Below are 25165 nucleotides of genomic sequence, written 5' to 3' on the forward strand. Positions count from 1 at the left end.
GGGGGTATGGAGGGAAGGCTGGGGCAGGGTTCTGAGTTGGATGATCAGCCATGATCATAATAAATGGCGGTGCAGGCTCAAAGGGCCGAATGGCCTACTCCTGCACCTATTTTCTATGTTTCTATAAGTCAGTCATGTTAGAATGGTGGTCAGACTTGATGGGTTGAATAGTCTAATTCTGCTCCTATGTCTTATGGTCTTAATGCTCCAGATGTAGCCTAACTGGAGTTTTATAAAGCTGCAACAAAACTTCCTGATTTTTGAACTCAATGTGTTGATTAATAAAGCACTCTATGGACCTGTGTAGCCACTCAAGGAGGTATGAACTTGGACCCCAAGATCTGCTCATCAATACTGTGAAGGGTCTTAATGATTATCATCTTAAACATTAATATAAATGATAAACAATAATGAACCCAACAGCAATCCCTGCAGCACACCAGTAGTCATAGTCCTGCCACACCCCGCCCCCCCAGTCAGAGAGGCCACCATCTACTACCACTCTTTGCTTCTCCCACAAAGCCAACGTTGTATCCAATTGCCTACTTCATCCTGAATCCCAAGCAACTTAGTATTCTAGACCAGCCTCCCATGTGGAATTTTGTCCAAGGCCTTGCCTAGTCCATGTAGACAAAGTCCAGCGGCTTTTCTTCATCAACCTTCTTGGTAACCTCCTCAAAAAATTATAAGATTGGTTAGACATAACCTGTCATGAAGAAAGCCACGCTGAATATTCTTAACACAAACGAGAGAAAATCTGCAAATGATGGAAATCCAAGCAACACACACACAAAATGCTGGACAAACTCAGCAGGCCAGGCAGCATCAATAGAAAAGAGCAAAGCCCGAAATGTTGACTGTTTACTCTTTTCCATAGATGCTGCCTGGCATGTTGAATTCCTCCAGCATTTTGTATGTGTTGAATATCCCTAATCAGGCCATGCTGTCAAATGCTAAATATGAAATCTCTATCTCTCTCATTGTGGTCCCTGCACATTACTTGTCCACCTACCATTGTTGATCTATATTCTGTATTTTATTGTCTTTTTAACCAATTCAACATACTTTATGAGACGCCTAAATGGCACATCAAAAAAAAGCATTTCACTGTGGCAAATATAAACCAAGATCAATAATAGGCTGTGCCCTGAGGCCAGCCCACTGGCAGAGTTTGGGTCTGTGTCCCAACCCCCAAAATCAACAGGACATCAAATAAAAAAGAAAATCAGCCATGGTTGAATGGCAGAGCAGGCCTGATTGGCCAAATCATCAAATTCTGCTCCCATAGCTTAAGATCGTACCGTCTAAACAAGATGCTGGAGGGAACTCAGGCAGCATCTATGAAGGAAACTGGCCAGTTGATGTATCAAGTCAAGATTATTAATCTGAACTGAAAGATAGAGGGAACTAGTATAAACTGATGAGGGGTCTCAGCCTGAAAAGTCAATTTATTCCTCTCCATTCATGCTTCCTAAATTGATGAGTTCCTCCAGCATTTTGTATGAGTTGCTCTGGATTTCCAGCATCTGCAGAATCTCTTGTGTTTATATGTGATAGGGGTTTTTATTTTATACTGGCTATCTCCCCTCTACTTTTTTTTTCAGTCCAGATAAAGGGTTTCCATCTGAAACCTCGACTGTCCATCTCCCCCCATCGATGCTGCCCTGTTCCTGTAACACCATTCCAACATCTGCGATCTCCCGTGTCGACAACGGTACATTAGCTTTCCCTTTAAATTGTTGACACCAAAGAGGCTTTACCGCACCACTTGCCTGTCAGTGCCCACAAAGTGCGAACCAACGGCCGGGGAGGTGGCAGCTCAGCTGTTGCCGGGCACCCACAGACACGACACCACCATCCGGCTCCCCGGCTCCTAACCGACGGCTCCCGGAACCGGAAACGTGTCCGTTCTCTCTTCCCTTCCTCAGGCGGGGTGTGGTGGAGGGCGGCACTCCTTAAGTTTAAAGTCCCAACCAGCGGCAGACCTACCCGCCTTCATATTCCGGTCTCAACGTTTCTCTACTTCGAACGATGGCTATAGTGGAGGTGTCCGGGTACGACGAATTCGTGAAAGCGGTGGAGCACAACAAGGGCAAGACTATCTACGTCTACTTCACTGGCTCGAAGGGTGCCGACGGAGTGAGCTGGTGCCCGGACTGTGTAACAGGTGAGCAGCGTGGCCACTTCAGGGCCCGGGACTCTAACAAAGGCTTTAATGTGAACCCTTCAACTGCAAAGCTTTTGTCCACTTTTCTCCACATAAGGTGTAATGTTGAGTTGTGTGGATTAGCGTTTGATACTGTACCACATCAACGCCTGTTAGCTTAACTTGACCATCCGAGGCTCTACCAAGGATTGGATCAAAAGCTTTCAAACTAAAAGGCACCAGAAAATATTAATCGACGAGCAATCCTCATCCAACTGTCCAGTGTTTTCGGGAGTACCACAGGGCACTGTCTTGGGCCCACTACTTTTTTTTAACCTTTATAAATGACCTTCCAACTTGTGTTACATCTGAAGTCAGACTGCAGATGACCTGATTCTGTACAGACCCATAAATTCTCCAAATGACTGCAATACCCTTCAACAAGACATTAACTTGCTGTGCAAGTGGGAGTCCTCCTGGCAGATGAAATTTGACATCTCAAAGTGCTACATTATGAGAATGACCCACAAGAAAAATTTTTACCATCATCAGTACTTCATGAGAAATGTTGCACTCCAGGATGTAAAACATCACCCCTACTTGGGCATTGAACTGTCAGATAACCTTAGCTGGGCAAAACACATCAACCAAACCATTTCAAGTTCCAACAAAATCCTTGGCCTTCTATGATGTAACTTCTGGAATTGCTCAAAAACAACAAAAGAAATTGCTTATAAAACTCTCGTCTGTCCAAGACTTGAATACTGTAGTGCCATTTGGGATTCCTACCAAACCATTCACATCAATAACCTTGAGAAAGTCCAGAGAAGAGCTGCCAGGTTTGTAACCAATGATTACAGAAAGACCAGTAGTGTTACAGATATGCTTCTCGACCTCAAATGGGATACCCTCCAAAGATGCCGTACAATAGCCAAGCTTACTACAATTTACAAGGAAACTCATTCATTAACTCCATCCAACATTAGTCACTTTTTGTGCAACCAGGATAACAGACCAGTAACCCGACAAAACCAATCCCTGAGACAAGACCATTCAGACCAACAAGGACTGCTACCGCTACTCACTGTACCCTAGGGCCATTCCGGTTTGGAACTCTCTGCCACTGATAGTAAAACTTTCAAGTCGCTGTTTTTAAACACTGCAATTTAAATTACAACTGCATGCATGAGGGACTGCATGTTTATAGCCCAGCAGCAGCAGTTGGTGCAGTGTGGACAAGACAAGATTAGCAATTCATAGACTTCTGATGGTGGAATTCGAGGCCTACAATACAGTAACCAGAAGGATCGGCTGGGTCACCCCAGACATGTCAGCTGAGAATACTTCTTTTCTCAGCAGCGGTGAACTTAGAAATGTTATTGTTGGTGTTGCTTGTATTAGCGTTTTGGTCTCTTATTTGAACTCGGTGTTTTTGTCTTTTTCTAAGTTAGTGGACCAGACAAATGGATGTGAAAGTCAAATGGAATGCTATTGTTTTGAATCAGTGTTTAATCACTGTTTCACTGTAAGAGTAAAAGGAAACTTGCAAAATAGGTATCACATTCGCATCAATAATACACTGCCAAAGATGCAAATGGTGGATAATATGCTGTACACTGTTTAACTGAATATTGTTTTTATAGACTGAGGTCCCCCATTGCTTGGGGTCGACCATGGATGTGCTTCCTAGCTGTCAACTTGATCTGTGATCCTGGGCAGTAAGAGCAAGCTGTTGCCCATGTAGCAGGCTCCACTCTTCACACAACTGATTAATCCAAAAGAATGGCAAAGACTGATTAATTTAGCACCAGCAGCGTCACTGGGGTTGCCAGTCTGTGTTGATCTCAATGTCGGACTGATTTTAGGGACTCCAGCTCCAGATTCTTCCTCTGGGTTTACTCCCAAAGCCTCTCCCATGAGTGGGTATAGCCAGGTTTGAGATCAGAGTTTTCCCTCTCCTAGATGAGCTGCTATCTGTGGTTGACGAACCCCACCTGCCTGAAACGACTGGTTTTAAGGTGCCAGTAAGCCACCTTTACCCCTTCTCCTGTCAGTAGAAGCTGTTGCACTGGACTCAGTAGCTAAGCCACACAGAAAACCCAGTCGGAGGCTATCTGAGACGCACCACATTGGGAGCATTTAATAGGTAGAAGGAGCTTATCCCTACTACCTCCCCCAGCTATGACAAGGAACCTTTTTAATAGACTAATTATCAATCAATTGGTAGACATTTTAGATGCTTTAGATGAGTGCTTAAGTAGCTTTAGGCATGATGAGAAAGACAAATTGCAGGATATAAATAAAGGGAGGTGAGAGTGTCACATAGGCTGGAGCCATTTCCCATCGTCAGCAATTTTAAAGCAAACAAAGAACCAAGTACGTAAATCATAACAGTTTCATAGTTTAAAAGTCATCTTTGTGATGTGGGGATACATTTTGTAGTCACTTTTCAGTCACGTTAAGTTCAGAAGATTTCTATTCAGTACAATGAGGCCTCATTCTCTTTTTTTGTATTCTTTCCAAATCTCAGTAATCTCATTAGCTTGTTGGTGTTAATTTTCTAATTATTTCTACGTAAATGAAAATGGTCACTCACTAGATTATAATGATACAAAAATTTCCTTTTTTCCCCAGCTGAACCAGTAGTTCGTGCTGAATTAGGTAAAATGCCTGAAGGATCTGTCTTCATCTATTGTCAAACAGGTACCAGACCAGAGTAAGTATCCTTTCTTCAACAATTGTAACATTATCGTAATGGAAGAATTTGTATTCCATTGTATAATTATATAAAAAGTTAATTGCATGAAATATAATTTTATAGCTTACTTCCATATTGAAACAAGCAAAGCGAGGTTTCATTCCATTCTGTCCTGCGTAGACACTCCAGAATTAAAATGGTTTCAGTAAAGAAAACAGTAAAGAAAAGCATGGACTTTGGTTTAAAGAACCTTTATACCTAAATTGTTTTTTAAAATCAGTTATAGGACAAGTTAATCAATTGAACTGTGACATTACTGCTGATCAACATTAAAAAATGCTCTGTGAAATTATTTTTAAAATGGAAATACAGATGTTTGTTTTGAATTGGATGCATTACAAATCTTTTTAAGTATATAATTACCTATGTTGTAACTTGTTATGCTTTTCCTTTTTGAAACAAATCAGATTGTTAGAGCTTTATTGTCATTGCTGAGGACAACGATATTGCAGTGCTCGTCCACTCAATGCAAAACAGCATACTGGCAATTCATTTACTAAAAACACAATGACTAAATGTAAAATAATGTCTGAGTTATTTAGAGTGACATTTAAGTTACAACTGAATTAAAAACAAACATCTCTAAAATGGGGCATTGTTCAGTTGCACAACAGCCCGAGGGGGGAAAAGGTCTTTTTCAGTCTGGATGTCTGTGCAGAGATGGTTCTGTCTCTGGATGGTAGGAGATTGAACAGGTGGGATGAGTCCATCACGATTTTGTGAGCCTGCTGCACACCTGCGAGTTGTAGATAGTTTCCATATCTGTTAGTTGTGTCCTGATGATGTCCTGTGCAGTCCTGATCTCTTGCTGAAGTGCTTTTTGGTTGATCTTGTTTATAGCTAGTGTACCATACTGCCATGCAGTGTCAGTATGCTCTCCACTACACATTGATCAAGCTTTACCAGCAGCTTTTGGGAAAGATTTGCTCTCTTTAAGCTCCTAAAATGGTATAGGCATTGCAGAGCCTTTCCTACTATCAAGAAGATATTAGTAGTCTGAGAGCTTCTCTGGGATGTTCACTCCCAAGAACTTAAAGCTGGAGATGCTTTCCATTGCTTCACCATTTGAGTAGTGGAACTTGTTCATGCCTTCATGATTTTCTGAAACTGGTAATCATTTCTCTAGTTTGGTTGATGTTGAGTGCTAGATTATAGTTTTTGCACCATTCAGACAGTTTCTGCACCTGTTTATTTGTTATTTGTAATTACTCCACTCACTGATGATGGAGTTGGTGATATAGGCATGGGTGAATAGAGTCTAACGGAGCGGGCTCAGCGCACATCCCTGCAGTTCACTGGTGTTCAGGGTCAGGGAGGTTGATGCGTACTTGCCAAGTCTGACTGTCTGGATGCAATTGTTTTTTAAAACTACAGAACCCAGTTATTAATAGATGTATTGAGTCCCAAATAGTGTAGTTTGTATTGAACCAATCAACTTTGTGTTGAAGGAAGAACTGTAGTGGATAAAAAGCATTTGGATATGAGTATCATTGTGCTTCAGGTGTTCCAATACGATGTGGAGAGCAATGGAGATGCAGCTGTTGGTTGATCTGTTTGCCTTATAGGCAAACTGGTGCAAGTCCAAAGTAGCAGGTGTGGCAATCTTACTGTGGGACATAACCATTCTCTTCAGGCACTCGGCAGCCATGGGGTTGAGTGTGGCCAGTCAGTAGTTGTTCAGGTATGTTAGCGCTGACTCCTTTGAGATTGGTATGATGGTTGACAGTTTCAAGCATGCGAGGACCACAGCACAGGACAGAGAGAGGTTATAGATTTCAGTAAAAACACTCTGCCAGCTGGTCTTTGTAGTCTGAGGACCCGCGCAGTTACGCTGTCTGATCCAGCTGCTCTGCGTGTGCTGATTCTGTGGAGAGTATGCCTCACTCAGTGTGTGCTCAGTGTCAGCACTTCGTCCTCCTCGGGTGTCAAGGCCTTTATCACTGGTTTGTTGTTATTCCTGTCAAACCAAGCAAAGAAGCTTATTAGCTCCTCAGCTAGTGTGATGTTGTTGTTTGCAAGGCAAAAGATCTTTCTTTTATAGTGATGGACCTGATGTCTTCCCACACACATTGAGGATCAGAGTATCTCTATCTGTGGTTTATGCCCTGTACTTAGTGATTTTAATGCCCCACTTATAGTATTGGACTCGCTTATAGAAGTTGGAGAAAAATTCATGTTAATTTAAAAATTTTTGGGGTGCAAGTCACACTCATTTTGTTGATGGTTTAATTTGTACTTCTGCATTGAAACTCTAGCTTTACTTTCTAGGCCATGCTGTTAAGTAACTACCAGATAGAAAAACAGTTCTAAGGCACAGCTTTGAAAACTTCACAAAATACTGTGCCACGGTTCTGTTTAGCGACGTAAACAACAGGAATTCTGTAGATGCTGGAAATTCAAGCAACACACATCAAAGTTGCTAGTGAACGCAGCAGGCCAGGCAGCATCTCTAGGAAGAGGTACAGTTGACGTTTCAGGCTGAGACCCTACGTCGACTGTACCTCTTCCTAGAGATGCTGCCTGGCCTGCTGCGTTCACCAGCAACTTTGATGTGTGTTGCTCTGTTTAGCGACACTGACTTTTGTAGGTGTAACTAACATGTCTATTTTCTATTTGCATCTTGTCCTTGATCAGATGGAAGGATCTTAAAAACAAGTTTCGAACAGAACTGAAAGTCAATGGAGTACCGACTCTCATGAAATATGGCACAGTGAGTAAAGAACATTCTTCCTCTGTCTCATTTTCCCTTTAAATGTTTTACATTGTATCATAAATATCTAAGGTTGTTCTCTTTGATCTCTATGCAAGATGTGTATTTTTCCTCAGATGGATGATCAATGACTTTTCAAATATTTAAGCTTCAAATTCACAATTCTATTTCCTTTACCATAACATTGGAGAGGGATAGGAACAGACAAGCTAGGAAAGCGTTTAATTGGAGTAAGGGAAAATATGAGGCTATCAGGCAGGAACTTGGAAGCATAAATTGGGAACAGAAGTTCTCAGGGAAATGTATGGAAGGAATGTGGCAAATGTTCAAGGGATATTTGTGTGGAGTTCTGCACAGGTACGTTCCAATGAGACAGGGAAAGGGTGGTAGGGTACAGGAACTGTGGTGTACAAAGGCTGTTGAAAATCTAGTCAAGAAGAAAAGAGAGCTTATGAAAGGTTCAAAAAAACTAGGTAATGATAGAGATCTAGAAGATTATAAGGCTGGAAGGAAGGAGCTTAAGAAAGAAATTAGGAGAGTCAGAAGGGGCCATGAGAAGGCCTTGGCGGACAGGATTAAGGAAAACCCCAAGGCATTCTACAAGTATGTGAAGAGCAAGAGGCTAAGACATGAGAGAATAGGACCAATCAAGTACGACGGTGGAAAAGTGTGTATGGAATTGGAGGAGATAGCAAAGGTACTTAATGAATACTTTGCTTCAATATTCACTACTGACTCATAGCGGACTGAAAAGCTTGAGCATGTAGATATTAAGCTGGAGCTTTTGAAAGCATCAAGTTGAATAAGTCACTGGGACCGGATGAGATGTACCCCAGGTTACTATGGGAGGCGAGGGAGGAGATTGCTGAACCTCTGGCGATGATCTTTGCATCATCAATGGGAATGGGAGAGGTTCCAGAGGATTGGAGGGTTGCAGATGTTGTTGCATTATTCAAGAAAGGGAAAAGAGATAGCCCAGGAAATTATAGACCAGTGAGTTTTACTTCAGTGGTTGGTAAGTTGATGGAGAAGATCGTAAGAGGCAGGATTTATGAACATTTGGAGAGGCATAATATGATTAGGAATAGTCAGCATGGCTTTGTGAAAGGCAGGTCGTGCCTCAAGAGCCTGATTGAACTTTTTGATGATGGGATCCCAGGGGACATTGCTTTATGGATTCAGAACTGGCTTGCCCACAGAAGGCAGCGAGTGGCTGTAGATGGGTCATATTCTGCATGGAGGTCGGTGACCAGTGGTGTCCCTCAGGGATCTGTTCTGGGACCCCTACTCTTCATGATTTTTATAAATGACTTGGATGAAGAAGTGCAGGGATGGGTTAGTAAATGAGCTGATGACACAAAGGTTGGGGGTGTTGTGGATAGTGTGGAGGGCTGTCAGAGGTTACAGCGGGACATTGATAGGATGCAAAACTGGGCTGAGAAGTGGCAGATGGAGTTCAACCCAGATAAGTGTGAGGTGGTTCATTTTGGTAGGTCAAATATGATGTCAGAATATAGTATTAATGGTAAGACTCTTGGCAGTGTGGAGGATCAGAGGGATCTTGGGATCCGAGTCCATAGGACACTTCAAAGCTGCTACGCAAGCTGACTCTGGTTAAGAAAGCATATGGTGCGTTGGCTTTCATCAATTGTGGAGCCAAGAGGTAATGTTGCAGCTATATAGGACTCTGGTCAGACCCCACTTGGAGTACTGTGCTCAGTTCTGGTTGCCTCACTATGGGAAGGATGTGGAAACTATGGAAAGGGTGCTGAGGAGATTTACAAGGATGTTGCCTGGTTTTGGGAGCATGCCTTGTGAGAATAGGTTGAGTGAACTCGGGCTTTTTTCCTTGGAGCGACGGAGGATGAGAGGTTACCTGGTAGAGGTGTATAAGATGATGAGAGACATTGATCGTGTGGATAGTCAGAGGTTTTTTCCCAGAGCTGGAATGGCTAGCACAAGAGGCACAGTTTTAAGGTGCTTGGAAGCAGGTACAGAGGAGATGTCAAGGGTAAGTTTTTTTACGCAGAGAGTGGTGAGTGTGTGGAATGGACTGCCGGTGACGGTGGTGGAGGTGGATACGATAGGGTCTTTTAAGAGACTGCTGGACAGGTACATGGAGCTTAAAAAAATAGAGGGCTATGGGTAAAGCCTAGGTAGTTCTAAGGTAGGGACATGTTCGGCACTGCTTTGTGGGCCAAAGGGCCTGTATTGTGCAGTAGGTTTTCTATGTTTCTATTCTATGTTCTAAATTACTTTTTCTTTTTTCCTTTATAAATTCCTTCACAAATTTTGTCTATCTGGAAATAATTTATTTTGAAGATTCAAAGAAAATTTATTATTAAAGTATGTGTACAGTGTACAACCCAGATTCATCCTCCGGCAGGCAGCGGCAAAACAAAGAAACGCCACGGAACCCGTTCAAGAAAAACATTAAACCCCGAACACGTGAAAAAATAACAAACTGCGCAAGCGGCAAGAAGCAAGGGAACAGTGCATAGAGTATAAAACAGCAAACCAAGAGTCCCGTCGTACTCAGTTTAGTTCAGTTCAGTGCCACGCTGTTAATCCACTGCTGGCCACAGGCCATTCTTCGGCAGGTTTGTTGGAGCAGTTTAGGAAAGTTTAAACTAATTTGGCGGGGGGGTGGGAACTGGAGTGATAGTGCTGAGGTTGGGGTAGTTGGTTTACAAACAGAGGCAGCATGTAATGAGACTACCAGCAAGGAGGGAGAGGCTGATGATAGGGCAAAATTGCAGTCAATAGGGTGAGTAGCAGTGTAAACGGCGGACAAAATTGAAAATGGTGAATGCAGGACAGAAGGTGTTACATTTGAAAGCACACAGTATTTGGAATAAGGTAGATTAACTTGTAGTGTGTATGACGTGGGTATCACTGAATTGTGGCTGAAAAGATAATAGCTGGGAACTTAACATCCAAGGTACTCATGGTATCAAAAGGACAGGCAGGAAGGCAGAGTGGGGGGGGGGGTAGTGGCTCTGCTGGTGGAAAAAATGAAATCCTATTAGAGGTGACATAGGGTCAGAAGGTATAGAAGCATTGAGTAGAGCTAAGGAATTGATGTTCCTCATTGATCAGTCCTTGCAAAGTGGTTCTCAAGACTCCTGCACTTTGCTCTGATGGCAGCCAGCAAGAGGGAGAAGACTGGTCAAAAGCAGGCAGGCAGCACCGAACACCTGCCCATCCTCTACTCTCGCTGGTGTCAACTTCAGTCTTTGCTTAATGCCTCATTTGGAGAGAAGGAATGGAGTCAATCATGGGCTCGTGCCCCATCTTCAGGCTGCATACTCTGTTCCAAACCTCACCAAACTCCCTCTGAGACAGCAAAGTGCCAGATCGCTCATTCGGCCCAAAAACACACCATCAGAATGTAAATCATGGATCCCAATCACCACAGCTTGGTAGTAGAATCATATTTGAAAAAAAATGGAAATAGTTTTGTGAGCTTCCTGCAGAATGTCACCATTGGTCACTGGTACTATCTTGAAAACCACTTTTTTTTTCCTATTCAACTTGTGATGAGTATACAAAAATGTATGATAAAATTGAGGTAATTTTTGTTGGTAGAGATGTTCAATTTCAACTTTACCACTGCTGTTAAAAAGGAAACAAGATTTTTGGTTTTGTCGAGTTTAAATGCAAGATTTATTAGAAGTTGTTGGTTGGAATCCAAAGCACAAATGTTGAGTGCTTGTAGCATTCAGGAGAGAAAGTGAAGTTTTCAGCTTTGTAACCTTTCATTTCCATTTGCAGTTTTGTTTTGCTTCAGTCCTGGTTAGAGTATTGGATTAAGTGCTGTTCAGGGCACTTGTCCAAGGTAATAAGTAGTAGAATATTTTGGTACATGTGGCATTACCTGAAGCTGGACAGCAATTACAAAGGAATTTAGAAAATGTGATGTAAAACAAATAGGTAGTACCAGCAAGCTGTTAAACCCTGTACACACTTTATAGGCTCTGCTATACTTTTTGATTATTACCTGTGTTCAATATGTACCGAAGTACTATATACTTCAGTGATTTGTTTTTTTGTTTCCTTAACATTTAAAAAGTATTGCCATTTTAAAAATAACTTAGCAACTTGGGGGATCGTTTAAATTCTTCATCAACATAGATCAAAACTTCATCAGCATCAGTTTGCGAGACATCTTTTCACAAATTGATTTTGTATTTCAGCCTCAAAAGCTGGTTGAAGAGGAACTACTCAAGCCAGAACTTGTGCAATTGCTCTTCACAGAAGACTGAACACTTCCTAATCTTTCAATCTTGGATTCATGTCCAAGCATTCTACCTGATTTATCTTATTGTTCTGGATGATTTTCCATCATTGAATGCAAATGAACTACATTTCTAATTTTGCCTTGTTTAATTGTCTTCTAACAAAATGAAATCAGGTCAAGTACAAGTTTGCAGATGTTGAGGCAATGTATTTAAAATCAGGTGTTTTCCAGATGTTCAAAAGGATGTACATAACGGAGAAAAATAATCTTATTTAATTTGCAAACTACTGGCATTTAAGGTGTAATTTGGATTGATAATGTTTCAAGAGGTAGTATCAACTGTCATATTTATAATATCAAGATGGTTAATTACTGTAACAGAAAATTTCATTCTGCTAAATCTAGCATTCAGTTGTATTTTAATATGGGGGATGTCTCCATAAGCATTATGGGTTTTTAAATGGAGATGAGACTGCAGGTGCTGGAATATGGAGCAATGAAGAACCTGGTGGATGAACTTGGGTTAAGCAGTACCTGAGGGTGGGATCAGAATTGATGTTTTAAGTTTTTGACCTTAAGTGTTAATGATTCCTATTGAATTCCTCCAGCATATTTTTTTTTTTTGTTTTGCTAAGTAGCATGAACATGGTTCTCAAGCATGACATGTTAGAGACAAATGATCAAACACGCAAGATGTAATGATACTGGATGGCACAATTAATGTGCAGTGTGGCCTTCAGTATCATGGTATTCTATGATGACCTGAGATTAGTGCAAGTATTCACAGGCAAAAACATTATTTGCAATGAAATATTTTGATGTTAAATCAAGGTATTTTAATAAACTGTATATGCATCAGTGTTACTCTCCCTTGAATTGACAAATTACCTCTACTCATGATTCACATAATATACTGTGTTATAAAGGGGAGAAGTAATCTTTTCTGAGTTATATTAAATATTCTACCTTTCCCCACCCAAAATTGGGGCGCCACTAAGTTACAGCGATTATATGATGGAACTTTGCCCTTATGCAATTTACAAATCTTTGAAAAAGATGGAATTAAAAAATTGTTATGAAATTTATGTAAAGGAATATACTATCAAAATTCCTTTCAATTAGTTGAAAGGTTAATAGAAAGGAATTAATTAAAATGCAAATTGTTTAATTTCAAGGTCAGTGTAATATTGGTAAAATCCCAGCCAATGGCTTTGCCATTGGACTACCTGGGCCCCAGCAATAGAACAAAGCAACACATTTGCTAGCATCCATCATTCAATTAATTCTAGAGTTTTAGCAATTCAGTACAATTTCAGAAATTTGAAAGTTGGTTTGTACCAACTATTTGCAATGTCACAGCAAGATACAGGCTTCTAGAATTTGTCTTTATCTGGCTTCTAATTTTAGCAACTTAAATATTGCATTTCAAAGTAACTTACTAAAGTAGCATTGAGAACAGTTATGATGCATATAAGTACTTCATATTAAATATTTAAGGTTCATTATAAGAAATGCATAAAATATTTATTGAGCCATTAATAAAACTGAATAATTGAGTATTAAAACCAAAATTCAGTATTTAGAACCAATGCAAAATGTCTGGCACTCTTGTGTTTCCTGAATCAAAGTGACTAATAGCCACTTCAGAAATGCACTTCCATGCTTGTAATATGGGATGTCTTTGGGGGAGGGAAGGAATACTTGCCATTATAGAAGACCTACCTCTCTAGAAGCACTTACCTCTCTGTATACGGTAGGAAACTTTGATACATGGTATGAGCAGAATTATCTGCAGCTTAATGTGAAAAAGACTAAGGAGCTGGTGGTAGACCTGAGGAGAGCTAAGGTACCGGTGACCCCTGTTTCCAGCCAGGGGGTCAGTGTGGACATGGTGGAGGATTACAAATACCTGGGGATACGAATTGACAATAAACTGGACCTGTCAAAGAACACTGAGGCTGTCTACAAGAAGGGTCAGAGCATGTCATCTTGGACAATGTCTCCCATCCACTACATAATGTACTAGGTGGGCACAGGAGTACATTCAGCCAGAGACTCATTCCACCGAGGTGCAACACAGAGCGTCATAGGAAGTCATTCCTGCCTGTGGCCATCAAAATTTACAAATCCTCCCTTGGAGGGTCAGACACCCTGAGACAATAGGCTGGTCCTGGACTTATTTCCTGGCATAATTTACATATTACTATTTAACTATTTATGGTTTTATTACTACTTATTATTTATGGTGCCACTGTAATGAAAACCAATTTCCCCTGGGATCAATAAAGTATGACTATTTGTCAGTACAGGCCCTTCAGCCCACAATGTTGTACTGACCTTTTAACCTATTTCAAGATCAATTCAACTCTTCCTTTCCACAAAGACCTCCATTTTCCTTTCATCTATGTGCCCAAGTGTCTTTTAGATACCCCTAATGTATCTGTCCTCCCCCCACCTACCACCCCTGGGCAGCATTCCATGCACCTACCTCTCTGTATAAAATGTTCTCTGTCTCTGACATCCTCCCCTGATACACTCCTCCAATCACTCTTAAATTATGCCCGCTCATATTAGACATTGTTACGTGTACACTGTTCAACTTCAATGGAATATATTATCAATACACTCATCTTTCCCCAAAAATATGTGGAAGACTCTGGGGTTGGAATAGTGGTTGAGGTGTGGGGTTTTAAACCCTTTCTCACAGATAATGAGAAATGCCAGTACATGTGCAGCTTATTCTGAGAGACTTGGGCAAGTGTGAGAGTCAGAGGGCAGACAATTACCTTGAGCTCATGAATCAACCCAAGGGCTGGCAGCTTCAGAAACTGTCATTTCACCTTCCCAGTGTCACTTTGAAGCCCACACCCATTTGGAAAAACAAGGAATTCTGATAAGAGTGAAAAGAAGGTAAGAATATTTTGGCCCACTTTCCTGCTTTTGTTTTACCAAGTACTCTTCCCTAAAAATCGGGCTTCTAAAGTGTAACCAAGAGTAAGCCATTGTAATAGGAGGTCTCATAAAAATAAAGTTTTGACACGTGTTTACATAAGTTAACTTCAAATAGGCATTTATTTAAACAGTTTAAAAATATTTACAAATTATACAAAGTTGTAAAATTGGGTACGTTGATTAAATTAAATCATAAAATTCTTGTACTGTGTACCCCCCACATAATGGCAATTTGAACAATTTGTGTTTTTTTTTAAATTCACAAAAATCACTACCAAAAATTGAGATGGAGAATAATTAACTTACAGAAATGAGAAAATAATTAATATAAAATATGAAATAAACTATAAATGACATTTTTGTCAAAGGTTTGTATTATAGAAAATATCTAGCAGTTTGCTAGAAATGCAACCCCTCTTTAACAAGGAGGTGTACTGTGATTTAAAAGCAACAAATATAGCAAGTCAAAACAGCTTCTGAAAAAATATATACAGATACACTTCCCCTCAGTTTTATTCTTTGGTTTGTGAACATTACTCATACAGGTCCACCTTGTTGGTGGTCAATCACCTCCCAGACTTCAGATGAGGCTTTCGTGGTTGATGCTGTTTTGGCACTGTTACCTAAGTAAAGAAACCCAAATCTGTAGGAACAAAAAGAACAGAATAATCTGCAACAGCGAAGCAGTTCATATATGATGAAATAACAATCGTCAATTAAATATCATTTAATTCAGGGACTAATGGACAGCACTGTACAAAACATTTAGCGCACCTCATTGCACTCCTTGCATTGAAATACCAGATTCCTCACCAGAAACCAAAACTTGGTATTCAGCCTCAACTAAAAAGCTGCAGTGCAGAAAACATGCATTTAATTCTTTCAGATCAGCATAGGGCAGGAGAAAAAAAAAACAGGAAAACAAATCTGCAGAGACAAAAAATTTAACTTCTAAGCACTACTGACAATGGTAAAAAAATCAGTAAGCAATGGGTTGTAGAGCTGTATTCAGCTTCATCTCAAATTCAACATGTCAGAAATACCATATAACCATATAACAATGACAGCACGGAAACAGGCCATCTCAGCCCTTCTAGTCCGTGCCGAACTCTTACTCTCACCTTTACAATTAAAAGTTACAGAATGTGTTTCTTTTTAATAAGAATGTCTTTAAGCTGATTGCAATTCCTGTGAAAATAGATAGTAAAAGAACAAGTCTTAACATTTCCATCAAATAAATTACTGCATCAGGGTGATTATCCAGTTCGTAATTTCCTTTTTTTAAAAAAAAAGGGAGGGCATTAATTTCATCTAAAGCATAGAGGTTTTCTTCTTATCAACAACAGACAGATTGGTTTGTCACCACAATTACTCAAACTTAGTTCCCACCCAGAGACTACAATTCCATTACAGGATAAGACAAATGCTTTTAAAGTTCAGTTTACCTCAGGATGTCCTGCCATTGGAATTTCCACCGCATAGATGTGGAAATTTGCCCTACACAGCAGTTCAACCCCTGGTTTGGGAAGAGCTGCCCAACTTAGGAAGGGAAGCAGTGACTGCTACAATTGTTGATTTTGGGGAAAATGGAAACATTTACTTTTTTCCTTGCCCTGTTCAGCATTAAGACTCCAGCTGGAAAGTTTTTGCAGGTGCACACAAACTTTGGATTTGAATGTGATGCTGCTGGGGAGCAAGGTGATCTGTAGCACCACTCATCACTTTTAGAAGAGTGGAGAATTAGAAGGAAAGCACACATCTCCTCTCCTGCCATCAAATACATTCATAAGAGACTCAAATTAGGTCTCATGGATTTGTTTCAATGAAATAAACTACTTTGCCAAATATTGCCACCAACTCAAATTAACAAGTTGATGCAGTTGTATGAATATAAACACGGCTTTGTGTTGGTCTGTTATAAAACAAAATGAATGCACCTGCTAAAAATAAATTTCTGTGGAAAATTTGCCTTGGTAACCTACACTAAAAATGCAAAGCAGTAGTTGATAAACAGAGGAATGACTGTCGATGGGGCAATCTGAAGCAACAAACAAAGTGCTGGAGGAACTCAGTGGATCAGGCAACATATGAGGAAACAAATGGGCAGACAATGTCTCAGATTGAGAACATTCATCTCATTGATAAGCATACTCCACATCTGAAGTTCAGTCAATGGAAACAAATTTTGGAAGCATTGTACAAAGTACACCTGCCGGGAATTTGAACCTCTGGCCAACAGTGGAGGACAAATTTCCACTATGAAAACTCAGCAAGTCAGATTGCACCTAAAAGATTGGGGTTAACATTTCAGCTTGATAATCTGGGTCTGAGCAAAGGTCATTGGCATGAGTCACAAAGTATACTCTCATCTTACTATCAAGCTATTCTATAGAATGTGATGGGACTCCATGCTTGCATGTACTTAGTCAATGGCATTTGGTTTCCTGGCAGCTCTCAGCTGAATGTATCTTTCTTTCCCTGATTAGGAGACTCACTCACTGGGAAAATACATCGTTATTTCTTAGCCACAGCACTTAATGGAGTGGCAGACAATCACGAGATAACTCAGCAGGAAAACCTCCCCTAAGGGCCACTATCTAGCAGAACCCACCTGTATTGCATGTGACAACTGGTCATGGAGAATTAATGATGACTGCCGTGGGACAGTCTTACCAGACTGACCCACCCTCCCATCTGGAGGTGGATATGCAGTTGTGGGTGACCTGTAAAGGGAGGTTACAGTGAATAGAGAATGCTATCAACTATATATGCATGGGCAACTACCAGTTCTAAAACTTCACAGCTACCGGAGAACACTTTAAGGGATTTCCTTAACAAGGAAAATGGTGGCAGAAATAGTTTTACTGACAATTGGAATTATTTTTCACCTGGAAATGTGTGTGGACGGAGTTAAGAGAGGTGAACAATATGGTTTAACATCACCTCTGGGATACTGAACCTCTGGCAGTGTGATGCCTTACTAGAGAAATTTGTACCTGGGGTTTCTGGACTAGAGTTAGAACCTATGATCTGACGGGAAGCAAAAGTACAGCCTCTGAGATAAGAAAGGCCCATGTACAAGAAAGAAGTTAATTTTGCAGAGGAGCATGAAGCTGTAGGGCCTGTGCAGTTGGGTGCGGTGGGGTCAGTAATGTGTGATTAGGTTATTACTGTAAACTTCCTTTTTCAAAGAAAGAATGGGACTGTACATGGCGGAATCAATTTTTAGACTAAGAATAACAGCGTTGCAGCATCTGTTTGCTTAGACTATCAGATGGGCTTTTATAAGTTTTAGGTCACCAGTTAGTCAAGTCTAAGCACCATGGTTTCTCTCTATCCCATTTTCTCAAGAGAAAAAAAATTGAGAACAAAGGGACGTTGTGAGAAGGATATAATTAGGAGTAGTAAAATGATGGAATAAAGGAAGAAAGGGAACTACTAAAAACTAACATGAAGTAATTGGGCTGAGTGGCCTGGTCCCATTCAACATTATACAGATGAATAAATATCTCCGCTTTTGTTTCGGTGTGCAACTTATCCAACAAGCCATCAGATTGTGGAGATATTTTTCTATTGCGATGTTGGAGACAGAAAAGATTCTGAAGAGAAATGCATAAAGATCAGATCAGCAGGGCAGGATAGTTTGAATGAGAGTATTTATGATTTGATTAGACATCTTGTCTGTAACAGATGAAACAGAGAGATGATTTGACTTCTTGATTGTCAAGAGTAATCAATGTAACAAGCCAACCTTCAGGGACAGACTCAACAGGCACATGGAGGCTGAGAGATTTCTACAGGATAAAGTGTTACGACACTGAAGTAGTTTATGGTGCTCCTTCTGTGATGGTACATAATCTGTTCTATTGATCTCACTTGTGCACCAGCATTTTGACAAGCGAACTTTTACTAGTCTAAAAGGAGCATATTTGGCAGAATTACTAGAGTAAATTCAAGCTGCTTAGAAGGTCACCAATTGCTTATTTATAAAACAACTGGTTGCCATTAAAGAACTTAAGCCAATTCTTAATACGTATAACATAAATTCGGTGGCACAGCAGTGTAGCGTTCAGTGCGAAGCTATCACAGCTCAGGGTGTCGGAGTTTGAAGTTCAATTCCAGTGTCCTCTGCAAGGAGTCTCGGTACGTCCTCCCCAGGGAATGAGTGTTTTCCCTAGGTGCTCCAGTTTCTTCCCACAGTCCAAAGACATACTGGGTAGGTTAATTTGTCAAAATTAAATAATGGGCAAAAAATTACTTCGTCAAGTGAGTAAAATGTGACAATGTGAAGTCTCTGAACAAATATCAAAAATTAGTCTTGACTGGTATTTAACTCCCTAAAATAGCAAAAAGCTTCCCTTCATCATTACAGAGAAAAGGAAACTCACTGACTGGGGACATAATGGATACCTTCCAAAGAAAACACAGGAATGGATGGAGATATCAGACAGTCAAGGAACCCAGTCGCCTAAAAAAAACCGATGGAGAGCAAGGCAACATCTCCATTTAAGGTGTAGAATTACACAGGTATGCAATAAAGTCACGTTTGCAAAGATGCCAATCTCACATTGACAGATGTAGCAGAAGGAAGATTCAGAGTATTATAAAATCTCAAGGGAATTGGGTAGCAAAACTTTGCAGGGACAGGGAAAAATGAAGTATTTCGTTATAATTACGAAGTCACATGAAAAAATTTCTGATGTGAATTCACACAAAAGGTATGGCTTTTATGCTGATGTGATGTAGTAATTTGTAATCTACTTTGTAGTATTTTAATAGAAATGGTTTTGGTTATTTAAAACTAGTATTTGCTTTATAAATAGGCAACTGGTCAGTTTTGTCATCGGCTTGAATTTACATTGGCAACGTTGAACATAAAACAGTACAGCACAGTACCAGCCCTTTGGCCCACAATGTTGTGCCAGCCTTTTAACCTATTCCAAGACCAATCTAATCTTTCCCTCCCTGACAGCCCTTCATTTTCCTTTTGTCCAGTCTCTTAAATATTTCCAATGATTCTGCTTCTACTACCACTCCTGGCAGTGCATTCCATGCACCCAACACTGTGTAAAAAGCCTACCTGACATGCCCCTAACCAAACACCAAACACCTGAAAGTTATGCCCCTTGTAACCTGGGGCAGACCCAATCCAGTCCAGGGGACTTACCTATCCTAATGTTTTTCAAAAGTTCCAGCACATCCTCTTTCTTAATGTTCACATGTTCCAGCATATTTGTCCAGGTCCTCACATTTGTCAAAATCCCTCTTACTGGAGAATACTGAAGCAAATTATTCATTAAGGACATCATCCAAACTACTCTGACCCCAGGCATATGTTTTTCTTTTATCTTTGATTGGTCCTATCCTCACTCTAGTCATCCTCTTGTTCTTCATATACATGTGGAATGCCTTGAGGGCTTTCCTTAATCCTACCTGCCACGGCCTTCTCATACCCCTTTTAGCTCTCCTAAGTCCCTTATTAAGCTCTTTCCTGTCTACTTTATAACTCTCAAGAGCCTTGTCTGATCCTTGCTTACTAAAGCACAAGTATTCTTCTTTCTTCCTCTTGACTAGATGTTCCATGTTGCTTGTCAACTAAGATTCCTTCACCCTACCATCCTTTCCCTACCTCAATGGGACAAATCTACAAAGAACTCCATGCATTTCCCTGAGTACATCTGTTCCCAAATTACATCCAAAGTTCCTACCTAATAGCAAGATAATTCACCCTCCCCCAATTGAATATCTTCTTATACCATCTGCTCCTTTCCCTTTTCAAGCCTATGGTAAAGGTCAGGAAGTTGTTCTCACTATCTCCGAAATGCCCATCCACCAAGAGATCTGTCACCTGGCCAGCTTTATTACATGAGAGTACTAGATAGTACTCTGTATCGATCTAGTATGGCCTCTTGTCTTGTTAGTCCGTCTACATATTGTGTCAGGAGTCCTTATTGGAAACACTTAACAAATTCTGCCCATCCAAAGCTTTTGTACTAAGGAGGTGCCAATCAAATTAGGGAAGTTGAAGCCACCCATGGCTATAAGCCTGTTACTTCTGCACCCTTCCAAAATCTGCCTCCCAATCTACTCCTTGGTGTCTCTGTTGCTATTGGACTTCTATAGAGTACTCTCAATAGAATGATTTGTTCTCCTTCTGTTTCTGACTTCTACCCACACTGACCCACTACATAGAAACATAGAAAACCTACAGCACAATACAGGCCCTTCGGCCCACAAAGCTGTGCTGAACATGTCTTTACCTGAGAAATTACCTAGGCCTACCTAGCCCTCTACTTATCTCAGCTCCACATACCTGTCCAGGAGTCTCTTAAAAGACCCTATCATATCCGTCTCCACCACCGTTGCCAGCAGTCCATTCCACGCGCTCACCACTCTCTGCATAAAAAACTTAACCTGACATCTCCTCTGTACCTACTTCCAAGCACCTTAAGCCTCCGCCCTCTTGTGCTAAGCACCTCAGCCCTGGGAAAAAGCCTCTGACTATCCACACGATCAATGCCTCTCATCACCTTATACACCTCTAACAGGTCACCTCTCATCCTCCGTCGCTCCAAGGAAAAAAGGCTGAGTTCACTCAACCTATTCTCATAAGACATGCTCCCCAATCCAGGCAACATCCTTGTAAATCTCCTCTGCACCCTTTCTATGGTTTCCATATCCTTCCTATAGTGAGGTGACCAGAACTGAGCACGGTACTCCGTCTGACCAGGGTCCTATATAACTGCAAAATTACCTCTCGGCTCCTAAACTCAATCCCACAATTGATGAAGGTCAATAAACTGTATGCTTTCTTAACCACAGAGTCAACCTGCGCAGCAGCCTTGAGTGTCCTATGGACTCGGACCCAGGATCCCTCTGATCCTCCACACTGCCAAGAGTCCTAATACTATATTCTGTCATCATATTTGACCTACATGATGGCCTCCTTTTCTGCAGTTGTGATAATACCTCCGATTAGCAATGCCACATCGCCGCCCTCTTATCTTCCTCGCTGCCCTTATGAAATATGTAAACCCTGAAACATCCAGTGGCCAATCCTGCCCTTCTGACAGCCACGACTGATAATGGCCACAACATCATCAGTCTGTACACCGTTCCATGCTCTAAATTCACCACCCCTGTTCCTAATATTTCTTGCATTGAAAGAGACACATTTCAACCCATCCAACTGACCGCAATTATACCCTATCTCTACACATTACATCTACCTTTACAGTAAGTGCTCCATCATCTAACCTACCAACCGGGTTCCTCTTGGCAACCTTGTTTAAACCCTCCCCAACACCTTCACTAAGCTTTTGCTAAATATATTAATACAAACAAAGATGGAGCTTGCTAGTGATGGCTCTATGTGCAATTTTCAGCTTGTGATACAAAGAACAAATAAATAAATCACATCCCTTAACTATTCAACGTTTTCCTATCCTGAGGATGAACAATGTAGAGCTAATATCTTTCATTCTCTGGCTGTTTGTCTCTGCCACACAATGTTGTCATTTCTTTTGATATGGATCGAAAGAACAAAGTCAAACATTGCCAGTAAACCCAAAACTCCGTCCTTACAATGCTTATAACAAGCATCAAAATGGCTGAACCTATCCAGCTCACCCTACACTTTCCCCAAGGTTTGATAGATGCACAACCTCTATAAAATAAATCATATGTGAAGGCCAGAAGTGTTGAAGGATTTTTACTACTTCTGCCAGCAACAAACAGGGTCGAACAACACTGGACATGCACACAATGAAGCCTGACACTATATACTGCAGTTCCAGCAGCTGGCTGCTGAAAATCTCGGTGTAGCCAACATACTTTATATTAATGGATTTATTAGCAGAAATATTAAGTATCAGATTAACTATATTTCATTAGCTCAAATGGATGGAGCAAGCACATTCACAGAAAACTAACTCAGCAAATTGCACCTCACTTGAATGGAACTTGGTGCCAATGAAACAATACAGAGATGATATGGGAATCCAGCTAAAGAAAATGTCCTAGAATTCTGCAGGTAGACATGGATTCTGGATGCTGCTTTTCCAGACAGGTGTTCCGCACGCAGGAAGACATCTAACATTAGGATTTTTGGCTCAGCTGCTAAATACATGAATTTAAACTCCTATCCTTCAAAATAAGGTCTCTTTACAGGGTGAAGTTGCATTGCAAGCCGTCAGTATTCATAAGTTTCTGAAATCTGTATTCTAAAGCACTCTATACTTCAGAAATTTCTCTTCTTTGAGGTACAATACCCTAGCCACTTTACACTATGCTGTGCTTTGTTGAAAAACCAGACACTTTGCAGCTGCCAAACAAAATCTGAGGCCCAAAAGGAATTTTGGCTGTGACTGTCAGTACCACAGAAAACATCTGGAAGTTCTAAACACAAGAGATTCTGCAGATGCTGGAAACCCAAAGCAACACATACACAGACACACACTTACGCTAACACTCACACTTACAAAATGCTGGAGGAACTCAGCAGGTTAAATGGCATCCATGGAAATGAATAAACAGTCGTCATTTTGGGACAAGACCCTTCTAAAGGACTGGGAAAGAGGGGGAAAGATGGCAGAATAAAGGGGGGAGGAAGGAGTATAGCTAGAAAGTGATAGGTGAAGCCACCTAAACTACACCTTAGGGTTCTGAAGGAGGTAGTGATAAGAGATTGCAGAGGTATTAGTAATGATCTTTCAAGAATCATTGGACTCTGGCATGGTGCCAAAGGACTGGAAAATTGCAAATGTCACTCCACTCTTTAAGAAAGGAGGAAGGCAGCAGAAAGGAAATTACAGACCAGTCAGCCTGATCTCAGTGGTTGGGAAGATATTGGAGTCAATTGTTAAAGATGAGGTTATGGAATACTTGGTAACACAGGACAAGATAGGAGAAAGTCTGCATGGTTTCCTTAAGGGAAAATCTTGCCTGACAAACCTGTTGCAATTCTTTGAGATTGCAAGTAGGATAGATAAAAGGGGATGGAGTGGATGTTGTATATTTGGACATTCAGAGGGCCTTTGACAGGGTACCACACATGAGGTGCTTACCAAGTTAAGAGCCCATGCATTACAGGAAAGTTGCTGGCATGGTTATAGCATTGGCTAATTGGTAGGAGGCAGTGAGTAGGAATAAAAGGATCCTTTTCTGGTTGGCTGCCAGTGACTAGCGGTGTTCCGCAGGGGTCAGAGTTACAACTTTTTTTATGCTGTATATCAATGATTTAGATGATGGAATAGATGGCAAGATGACAAGAAGAGACAAGGGGGCAGAGTGGGCAATAGAAGAGGGGAGAGAGGGAAGTTCTTTTGAAATAGGAGATCTTAGTCACAACTTCCCTGCTAATCTTGGCAAATTATGGATGAGATGGTCAGAAAAGTTATAGATTTACAAGTGGGCTTGAATTCCATCTGGCTTCTCTATGGTTCTCTATGGGTCTTCACAGTCAACACTGAAAACGCTATTAATTAATAGGAATGAGAACAAGGAAAATGGCACAGTAGTACGAGACAAAGAACAGCTCCCATTAAAATTAGGAGAACCGGACCAAGTAAACACTACTTTATAAAAACTGTAAACAAGTGACTGAGCAGCATACCCTCTTTCCTCTACAGCAGCAGCTGGAATTAACAGTTCTCCATTTGCAAAAGGCTTCTGCAAGTAAAGCGAAAGAGGGAAAAGGCTTTTTTATGGGCCCTCAAGACTTTACATCTCCAAAGGAGAAGCCATAAATGGAAAGCTTGGACCTTGAAAGGAACAGGGGTAAAAGTCATTTCCCTGCATTCCCTTGGTTACTGGTCACAGACTGACATTTGTGGGGAAAATGCAATTAAGTTGAAGAATTTGTAATAATAATCTAAGTCATGAAAAGTATTTTGCAATCATTAATTGGATTTGTCCATTTGCCCATTTTTGTGGGCAAGTCAGCATGAAAATGCCAAATAGAAAAGTTACTTCACTCTAAGATTACAGATCTTAAGTCACAGACAACATTGAACAGGAAAAACAGAAAATTAAGATGAGTAATAATTAAATGTGGGATGTTATTGATGGAACCTGTACTACCTGTATCAGTGCAATTGAAGTTGAAAGGTTATTTTCAGCTCTAGATTGACTCTGCTCTGTTTTGTCCTTTAGTCCTTGGTCACTCAGAGATACAAAGTTCAGGCACAAAACAGGAGGGTGGAACCCAGGCAAGTGCTTGAACTTCAAAGACATAAGACATGAGTTGACTTCAATGAAATAGGAAACTTGAATGACTGCAAACAGGCAAAGATTAACATTTAAAGAGTGAATCTAGAGTTCGTCATTAGTCCGCATCCCAATAAGGCTGAAAACGCAGAG

The 25165-nt window shown here is 40.8% G+C and overlaps 2 protein-coding genes across 6 annotated transcripts in view; one reads left to right on the forward strand and one right to left on the reverse strand.

Annotated features, from left to right (window-relative positions):
- The first annotated feature begins 1893 nt into the window (after positions 1-1893).
- Positions 1894-12712, forward strand: txndc17 (thioredoxin domain containing 17). The gene is made up of 4 exons (XM_072243687.1): positions 1894-2167; positions 4781-4862; positions 7539-7614; positions 11811-12712. Exons 1-4 carry the CDS (start codon positions 2032-2034, stop codon positions 11877-11879), a joined length of 363 nt encoding a protein of 120 aa, XP_072099788.1. The 5' UTR covers positions 1894-2031; the 3' UTR covers positions 11880-12712.
- Positions 12713-14913: 2201 nt separating this feature from the next.
- rilp (Rab interacting lysosomal protein) overlaps positions 14914-25165 on the reverse strand; it is a 63656-nt gene continuing 53404 nt past the window's right edge. For 3 of the 5 annotated variants that reach the window (XM_072243681.1, XM_072243682.1, XM_072243685.1), the window contains 2 exons: positions 17418-17529; positions 15337-15449 (listed from right to left, as the gene is read on the reverse strand). In XM_072243681.1, coding sequence (XP_072099782.1) covers positions 15426-15449; positions 17418-17529 — 136 coding nt within the window. In that variant the 3' untranslated portion in view covers positions 15337-15425. Of the gene's footprint in view, positions 15450-17417; positions 17530-25165 lie in introns of all 5 variants that reach the window. The other 2 variants (XM_072243684.1, XM_072243686.1) reach the window with 1 other exon arrangement.

Source organism: Mobula birostris, chromosome 25, assembly GCF_030028105.1.
Source record: "Mobula birostris isolate sMobBir1 chromosome 25, sMobBir1.hap1, whole genome shotgun sequence".
NCBI lineage: Eukaryota > Metazoa > Chordata > Chondrichthyes > Myliobatiformes > Myliobatidae > Mobula > Mobula birostris.

Bases quoted from the DNA above. Each gene is read 5' to 3' on its own strand.
- txndc17 (XM_072243687.1), top strand. From the start codon at position 2,032: ATGGCTATAGTGGAGGTGTCCGGGTACGACGAATTCGTGAAAGCGGTG. The intron at 2,168-4,780 runs GTGAGCAGCGTG...TTTTTTCCCCAG, and splicing joins GTGCCCGGACTGTGTAACAG to CTGAACCAGTAGTTCGTGCT. The intron at 7,615-11,810 runs GTGAGTAAAGAA...TTTGTATTTCAG, and splicing joins CTCTCATGAAATATGGCACA to CCTCAAAAGCTGGTTGAAGA.